Here is a 9,600-nt window from a genome sequence, read left to right on the forward strand (position 1 = left end):
GACTTGGTCCTTTGTGTAACCATCACGGCCCCTACATCCCTCTTCTTGGACACACCACCGGATTGTAAGGCCTTATTTGTAGCTTGCAAGACCTCGAAGTTTGTAACCATACCGCTTTTGATACCTTCTTCAATTCTTTCACCCAGTTTGATAATGTCGGAAAACTTATGGTTCTCAATCATCATCAGTCGTTCATAATACTGCGGGTCCTGAGCCCGGACAAAGAACTTGTTTATCTGTTCTTCTTCTAAAGCAGGTTTGACCTTAGCAGCTTCGGACCTCCAGTGAGTGGCATACTCGCGAAACGTCTCTGTGGGTTTCTTCTTTAGATTCTGAATATAGAACACATCTGGCACATTCTCTGTATTAAACCTGAACCTGTCCATAAAGTCGGACGCCATGATTACCCAGCTTGACCACTTTTTTGGATCTTGGCTGATGTACCAAGACAATACATCTCCTTTCAAACTCCTCATGAACAGCTTCATGCGGATTCTCTCGTCTTTCTCTACTCCAACCAGCTTGTCGCAGTATGTCTACAAATGGACCATTAGATCACCGTACCATCAAATATTTCGAACTTAGGAGGTTTGTACCCCTCGAGCAGTTCGACATTGGGTTGTATACAAAGATCCTCATAGTTCAGCCCCTCGATTCCTTTACTTCCCTCAACGTCCTAAATTCGGCTGGTCAGTTTCTTAAGTTCCTCAGCTAGGTTCCTAATAAGCAGATCCTTTTCATCAGACTCAGGTGTGTTGGAGATAGGTTGGGTGGAGTGTGGCATGGTCTCCACGTAGATAGGGGTGTGAAAATGGTCATTTGTGAAGTTTTGAGGTTCTGGGATGAGTAGTGGAGTATTGTTTGGGATATGGCAGGTGTTGCATTAGGTCTTTAGTGGAACAGTGCGATGGTGAGGAGCGGGATGATTCTGTTACTTTGGGATATTTTGAGGAGGTGTAGGGTTTTGAGTGTTGGGGAAATTGATATCTGGGGTGCTGAGGGAAAATGACAGGCTTGCTAGATTCTGAACCTGATCGAGCTCTTCTTGGAATTTCAGCAGTTTCTGTTCAAGCTGGGATACATTTTCCTGAGTACCATGTCCATTAGTGGCCCCAACCCTTTCAGTTGGGTTCTCCTTCCTGACGTTGTTCAAATCTTCCATCTTGCTTTTGTTATTGTTTTTGATAGGACTAAGAGGAGGAGTGGGTGGAGGGCCTCAAGATCTCATGGAATAAGATGATGATACCAGAGGGCACGAACTTAACCTTTGGGGAGGGGAATAACAAAAGGAAAACAAAAATAAAAACAAAAAGGTAATCAAGTTAGTGAGGATTATAAAAAGTATTGCAATATTTAAACACATAGTGCGGGAATGATCATGTCCTAATTTGGGAACCTCTTTGTGCCCGAGGTAGGCCTAGCGACAAAGTGATTTGGAGAACTTAGAATGCTAAATGTCTCATTTTATTGATAAAAAATAAGACGAATCCCAAATCGACACCAAATAAACAGGAAATAAAAGTCACTAATGGCCATTGGCCTTATTATATTTATAAAGCGAAAAGATAAACTCCTATTTACTTGGTCCCAGAAGGACCTTCCTCAGGTTGAATGCTCTCGTTGATCATATCCTCTAGTCCGCGTAGGTTTATCAGTAAAAATGCCTTTGCCAGGTGTTCTCCTTCATTTCCCTCAGCGTTCTGGCAGTCAGTGACTCTCTTCCTCACTTTTCCTTCCAATTCCAGCAGACTGTATTCTAGATATTCCAACTTTTCGCTAGCTTTGGCGACCCTCTCTTTTCACTCATTGATTTGGTCATTTGATGGAAGACTCCTCCACCAGTCTAGCAAGAGTGGGGGTGTGCTAATCATACCGAAACTAGGGACCTCGTGCCTCATTTTCTGCAAAACAAAAGGGTTAGACCCTATCCCCACCAGACTTAACTATTTAATACCAACAATTAGTATGAAGCATTTAGTTCTCCAAATAAATTCACAAAATGTGATAATGTCCGTTTGGGTTTTAGAGAAACCCAGGGGACTTTGGACAAGGCTATCTTAAAGGATTATTATGTGGACAACATAACTGACCCGACTAGGTTTGACCATGATACGTGCACAATTTAAACAGAGTAAGGTTTCTATGGGGTTTTAGACTGGTACCCTTGAGCGGACAACTCAAGGGGGAAGGCACGGAACTGTCGACTGCACTGCTGATCAACTAGTTTTACCGCAAATATGTCTTTCCGAATTTAGGGGGTAATGATATAGGAAGAGTGCAACCACTCATTATAAGCATTGCTATAGTATTTGTTTGGCACGAGTGGAGTATGATGTTGAGCATGATTATGCAATAATTAAAAAAACATGTTGACATATACTTGCACGTTAAGAAAGCGATAAATAAAGGAGTTTTATAATTTAAAGCGGCAATAAAGGAAAGAAACATGAAGACATGTCAGTTTCGCATTTGAAAAAGAAATTTAAACAAGTAATTGCACATAAGGGAGGTACAAATTCACAAGAACAGTCTGAAATGGTAAAAGCCTAAATATCCCCAGCAAAGTCGCCATGCTGTCGCACCACCCTTTTTTCCCCCTTCCAACGGAGGGGAGTTTCCGGGTTTCGACATTCATGGGATGTAATGACTCGTTCCTTTTGGGAGTTGGGTATTTTGAAGAGTTGTCACCTAATAATTTAGGGCGCATTAGGACACCTATAGAGTTCTTTTGCAACTATGTTTGATAACCAGAGATTGGGTAAGGGCTTGAAATTATCCCAAGGGGAAGGTGTTAGGCACCCCTCAGGATCCACTAGTGTGGTTCCCGTCCAGATAGTTTTTTGTGAATTTGTGCAATTAGCAAGTAATCAAATAAAAGGCTCAAGTAGTAGGGGATTTAAGTTTGAGTACACAAGTGCAAACAATTATTAAAAGGCAGGGTTTTGGAAAAAGAGTTATAAGCTAGACATGCTTGTAAAAGTAAAAGGGGGTCTTAGGTTTATTTATAATATGGATCACCTCAATGCAATACCCGGTATGACACTCCTCAGAAGAGGGGATACATGTGGTATTAGCGCACCGGTCATCCTATCCATATCTACCCTTCCCACCCCGTTAAGGTATTAAAGCGCGGATTGGTCTCGACCTCTATTGCATGCTATTACCCATCTCATTCCTATCAATTCCAGAGGAATTTAGGACTACTATTCCTATAAGAGGGAGGATTTAGGCTGACACTTAGGTTTAAAGGTGAAAAGACTAAGGCGATATACAAAAATAAGTAGGACTACATTTAGAGGGGGGAACATATAAACAATGAGAAGGCTCATGTATACCTCCGCAAACAGTGCATATAAATAGCATGACTTAAACACAGTTAAGGTCTAAATTTTAAAAATCCTAAAGCAGAGTTTGAGTCAGAACTAGATTCATCGTATAACTCAGAAAAGAAGTCTGAATCAGGTCTGCCTGCTGGTTGTAGCAGTTGGTAATTAACAAAGGCAGTTCCAGTTTTATTTAAGTAATTACCTAAGGCTTGCCTAGGCATAATGGTGATGCTCATAGGACATCACCATTACGCCTAGGCAAGCCTTAGGTAATTACTTAAATAAAATTGGAACTACCTTTGTTAATTACTAACTGCTATAACCAGCAGGCAGGCCTGATTCGGACTTCTTTTCTGAGTTATACAATAAATCTAGTTCTGACTCAAACTCTGCTTTAGGATTTTTAAAATTCAGACCTTAACTGTGTTTAAGTCATGCTATTTATATGCATTGTTTGCGGAGGTATACATGAGCCTTCTCATTGTTTATATGTTCCCCCCTCTAAATGCAGTCCTACGTGTTTTTGTATGTCGCCTTAGCCTTTTCACCTTTAAACCTAAGTGTCAGCCTAAATCCTCTCTCTTATAGGAATAGTAGTCCTAAATTCCTCTGGGACTGATAGGAATGGGACGGTAATAGCATGTTGACGAGTGTCTGGCATGTGTAAAAATTAAACTCGTACTCTATGAAATTATAGTATAGAAAGATGTCGAACCCACAGAGATTGGTTTGTCTATTCTACAGACGTTTTTTATTTTAATTACTATTTGAGAAAATCAAAAAGAGTTGAGTTGTAAATTAACTAACTAAAAATGCATGAATAGAGCAGTAGAAAATATTTTATTTCTCACAAATATAATAAACAGGTGTTGGGATCCTGACTTCACTTAATACTTTTATTATATAGTAGATATATTTATTCTTTAATTTCTATTTCTCATAAATGTTACAAATGCCTCTCACGATTACATTTATATATTATTACTTAAGTTAAATAATTAATTGCACTCCTCTCGGTTATACAAATTAAGCGTCAAAATAGTAATATTAAAGAGCCAAAAATATATGCTTAAACTGAAACATGCTCTTTTTTAGTAAGTTCCTTTCGGTTACCCTACTTGTTTATAACTGACTATTACAATATCACCTCTTTCAATTATAAATAGTTGTAGAATCAATTTTAACATATAAGAGCTAGATGTCATTAAATAAAGTTAATATTTATCAATACCAAATTTAACTAAATTACTTCTTCCGCCTCTTTCGATTACAGAATTAGTACGTAGTTAAAATGTAGTACGAAATAGATAGATGTTGACAATTTAAATAACACCCAACTATAAAGCATATAAAATTTAAATAAAAAGTTTCAGCTCAAGCATGTGAAATTGAAGAATAATATCTATTATTATATAAAAATATTAAGATCCGCCATTCTCCCAACACAAGAAAAGTTACTCCATAATGGAATTAGTACTGACAACGGAAATATTCTTGCCCATTAACTAAGAAAATAGAAAGAAATATTCAAAAAAATAATTCTCCTATTTAAATAGAAATAGGAACTAGAGTAATTTCCTACATCGGATAACTGAAGAAGAAAGTAGAAGAAAGAAAAAGAAGATTTCAATTTTTTGTCTCGATTTCTCCTCCCCGAGAATTGTGTCCCGCAACTTTGTAAAATGACGGTATTTATAGATATTTCCATTGATTTTGCCGTGTATGTAAACTTTGTCTTTCATCTTGCCAACTTGCCAATGTTTAAATAAATTTTGATAAGAGAATGGTGTACACCAAGTGTACACGTGACTTTTGCTGATGCTAGCTTCTTTCTTTTCCATTTTCAACTTCCTTCTTCATTCTTATTTATTCCTTTATTTATATTTTGATATTACCTACAAGAGAATAACAATATTAGTATTAAGGATTCAACAACAACTCATATTATGCATAGTATTTTTATCTTATCACATGCGATAGAGGTCGAGACCAATCCGCTTTTTAATACCTTAATGGGGTGGGAAGGGTAGATATGGATATGATGACCGGTGCGCTAATACCACGGGTATCCCCTCTTCTGGGAAGTGTCATACCGGGTATTGTATTAAGGTGATCCATATTATAAATAAACATAGGACCCCCTTTTAATTTTACAAGCATGTCTAGCTTATAACTCTTTTTCCAAAACCTTGCCTTTTAATAATTGTTTGCACTTGTGTACTCAAACTTAAATCCCCTATTACTTGAGCCTTTTATTTGATTACTTGCTAATTGTACAAATTCACAAAAAACTATCTTGTCGGGAACCACACTAGTGGATCCTTAGGGGTGCCTAATACCTTCCCCTTGGGATAATTTCAAGCCCTTACCCAATCTCTGGTTATTAAACATAGTTGCAAAATAACTCTATAGGTGTCCTAATGCGCCAAAATCATTAGGTGACGATTCTTCAAAATACCCAATTTCCAAAAGGAACGAGTCATTACACCCCATGAATGTCGAAACCCGGAAACTCCTCTCCGTTGGAAGGGGAAAAAAGGGGGGCGCAACACCAGTAAGAGACTTGGTAAATATGCCGGTCAGCTGTTCCTTTGTAGGAATGTAATGTAACGAAATCATCCCTTCTTGAAGTTTGTCGCAGACGAAATGACAATCCACTTCAATATGCTTCGTACGCTCATGAAACACTGGGTTTTTGGCAATGTGTAGGGCAGCTTAGCTATCACAGAAGACTGGTATGGGGAAACATAGGGGTATAGTGAGCTCATCTAGCAGCCTTGCAAGCCAAACCAACTCCCCAACCATATTCCTAGCGAACCTGTACTCTCCCTCAGCAGAAGAAAGAGCAATAATAGACTATTTCTTTGGCTTCCAGCTAATAGGACTGTCCCCAAGAAGCACTATATACCCACTTAGTGATATTCTGGACTCAGGATAGGTTGCCCAATCTGAGTCACAGAAGGCTCGAACTTTGTAGGCGTCACTCGTCACTATTAGAAAGAAAGATGTCCAAGTTTGGATCTTCTTTGAGGTATCTTAGCACATGAAATGCAGCCTCCAGGTGAGGATCTATAGGACTTTGCATGTACTGACCCAAGTATTGCACGCTACAAGCAATGTCGAGTCTAGTATTAGTAAGGAAATTCAGTTTACCAATCAACTTTCTATAATATGTTGGATCTGGAAGCAGGGTACCCTCATATACCTTTAACTTGATTGAAGGATCAAGAGGATAAGGCATTGAAAAGTACTGCAAACAATCATATTCCTTCAATAGATCCATGGTGAGCTTCCTTTGGGATATTAGGACACTGTCATGTTTATACAAAACCTCCAGCCCTAAGAAGTAGTTCAACCTCCCCAAATCCTTTATCTTAAATGTCTCATGTCGGAATCCTTTTAATGATTATCTCGTATAGGAACCCTTTTAGTGATTCAATCTTATCTAGTTAGGACCCTGTGATTATAACATATCGACATGCATAACAATAAAAATGACTGAAGCTCCAGCTTTCTTGTAAATCAAGGAATAATCTAGCATTGAATGTACATACCCTCTTAAACACAATGCCTCTGCTAATTTTTCATACCATTGCCTACTTGCTTGCTTTAAGCCATAAAGGGACTTATTTAGCTTGCACGCCAAGTCTGGCCTCTCTACTACCAGACCATGAGGTACATCCATATACACTTTTTCATGAAGGTCTCATGAAGGAATGCATTATTCACATCCAGTTGAAAGTGCTGCCACCCTTTTTTAATTGCTGTTGCAATTAGCCCTCTCACTATAGTCATCTTAACAACTGGAGAAAAGGTTTCAGTGTAGTCTATTCCAGCTTGTTGTGTGTACCCTTTTACAACCAGCCTTGCCTTGAATCTCTCAACACCCCCATTTGATTTGTGTTTAATTATGTGCACCCACTTGCACCCTAGTGCTTTTTTACCAGCTGGTAGAGGGACTAAGTCCCAAGTGTTATTAGAATGTAATGCTTTAATTTCTTGTGTCATTGCAGCTTGCCAAGCAGGATTCATGGTTGCTTCTTTCATATGAGTTAGTTTCACAATCAAGTGAGATGCTCTTGACAAATTACTAACTATCTGGAACTAAGGCATTTAGGGATACATATTGTGCATGGGATACTAAAGTGTTAAAGAAAAAAGATGATGTACTAGAATTGCTATTGGAGGGTGTCACACAAGGAGAAATAGGAACAAAATGATGGAGTTGAAGTATGGGAATGGAGCACACATAATCGTTTAAGTACATAAGTGTTTTGTGTGTTCTAGCATGTCTGTGAGAAATATGTGACATGTCCTGTTAGTGTATAGCAGGTACAGGGGAAGTACTAGTAACTGTAGGGCATGGTGAAAAGTGAATTAGGTGTTGTATGTTCATTGGAGTATGTATCAATTTACAAGTGATCACTACCAGACAAAGTTGCAGGTGACTCTGTATTGTGAAGTGATTCAGGTGAGTGGGGAATGGAGGTTGTACCACCAGTGTTAGATGAGGATCCTGTTTGGCTTGAAAAAGTTTGAAAGACAAAGGAACCTGACCAAGACTAGATACCCTATTAGAATCAGAGGATAAAGCAAAAGGAAACATATTTTCATGGAAAATTACATCTCTTGAGACATGATCTTCTTTGTGACTAGATTAAGGACCTTGTACCCTTTTATCCCAAAGAGATATCCTACAAAAACACAGGGTGTTGATCTTGGCTTAGATTTGTCTTTATCGCCTTTAAGGATAGTGGAGAAGGAAAGATACCCAAAACTCCTGATATGTGAGTAAGTGAGCTCCTTTTGATAAAGTAGTTCAAGAGGACATTTATTATGAAGGAGAAAAGAAGGCAGTCTATTTATGAGATATGTGGCTGTGAGAATGCACTCTCCCTAATATTTCAGGGGCAATTTTGATCGAAAAAGTAGTGCTCTTGCTGTTTCAAGTAGGTACTTGTGCTTTCTCTCCATCACACCATTTTGTTGTGGTGTGTAGGGGCATATTTTCTTGTGCAAAATACCTTTGGTTTGAAGAAAAGAGACAATTTCAGAACTGGTAAATTCCAGTCTATTATATGTTCTATTAGATTTGATTGAGGTATTGAATTGATTTTCTACCATGATAGTAAAGGCTTTTAGGATTTGTATTGCATTACTCTTGCATGCCAAAAGATGTGTGCATATTGACCTATTGTACTCATCCACTAGTGTATTGAAATATCTATAGCCATCATGAGATGTAACATGGTATGGTCCCCACAAATCAATATGCAGTAATTCAAAAATTTTGATTGTGGATGTGGTCTTTTAGGGAAAAGGCAGCCTGTTTGTCTTGCCATGGGACATATATGGCAAAGAAAGGGTTGTTTGGATGTAAAAGTCACTAGTATGGATGAAATACCCTTCATTTTGACAAAAAGCACATGCCTTAATCTGTTATGCCACAAAGAATTTACAAAGTTTTCATTTCTCAAAGATTTATCAGCCACAGAATTGGACAAAAGACAACCATTCCCTTTATTTGCATTGAGGTATTTACAATAGGGATGACATGGGAATGTATCTTATCTACATATGATTGAGAAGGATTGGAAACTCTATGTACGGGATGACACACATAATCACTTGATGAAATAGAATTATTTGATGCAGAATTGAAAACAGAATTACTCTTGTTGAGTACTAAACATTGAAAATACAGACCATTCTTGGCTTTACCAATCTCTAGAGGCCTCTTCATTTAAGGGGCCTGCAGAATAAGACAGACAAATTTGGTAAAAATAACAATACAATCAAGTTGTATTGTCAAGGAATGCACAAATATTAAGTTATATTTGAAACTAAGCATATAGAGGACCTTTTTCAGAGTGAACTTAGGACTAAGAATCACTTCACCAATTTGTGTCACCTTTACTTTTTCAGAGTGAACTAAAGTTCTAATATTGGTTAGTAGGGATTTTTTTATAGGTCATGTGGTTTGTAGCTCCGGAATCAAGGATTTAAGAATCAATATTTGGTTCAAAACACTCATATGATTGTGAATTATACTCAACAGAAGCAGAGCATGCCCCAATACGTGAGAAGTTAACAGCTCCACTGTTCAGGATGACACTTCCAGAAACATCTCCTGCATTTTCACACTGAGTCTAAAAATTCTCCAGCAACCTCAATAACTGACCATAGTGCTCTTTGCTCTAATTATGTATGCTTCAATTCTGATCTTGGAAATCACCTTTATTTTCTCCCATATTCAGTCCATCATGTTGTGTAC

At 38.0% G+C, this 9,600-nt stretch overlaps 1 protein-coding gene across 1 annotated transcript; it reads right to left on the minus strand.

Annotated features, from left to right (window-relative positions):
- Positions 1-6,306: 6,306 nt before the first annotated feature.
- Positions 6,307-7,358, minus strand: LOC138873071 (uncharacterized mitochondrial protein AtMg00820-like). The gene is made up of 2 exons (XM_070151505.1): positions 6,996-7,358; positions 6,307-6,576 (listed from the first exon to the last, which is right to left on the minus strand). Exons 1-2 carry the CDS (start codon positions 7,356-7,358, stop codon positions 6,307-6,309), a joined length of 633 nt encoding a protein of 210 aa, XP_070007606.1.
- Between the last annotated feature and the right edge of the window lie 2,242 nt (positions 7,359-9,600).

The sequence above is a fragment of the Nicotiana sylvestris genome, chromosome 7, assembly GCF_000393655.2.
Source record: "Nicotiana sylvestris chromosome 7, ASM39365v2, whole genome shotgun sequence".
NCBI lineage: Eukaryota > Viridiplantae > Streptophyta > Magnoliopsida > Solanales > Solanaceae > Nicotiana > Nicotiana sylvestris.

What these genes read in the sequence shown, in the direction of transcription:
- LOC138873071 (XM_070151505.1), bottom strand. Translation starts at nt 7,358, where the DNA reads ATGAATCCTGCTTGGCAAGCTGCAATGACACAAGAAATTAAAGCATTA. An exon ending in GTATATGGATGTACCTCATG is followed by an intron (nt 6,577 to 6,995) that starts GTCTGGTAGTAG and finishes GATTGTTTGCAG; the next exon opens with TACTTTTCAATGCCTTATCC.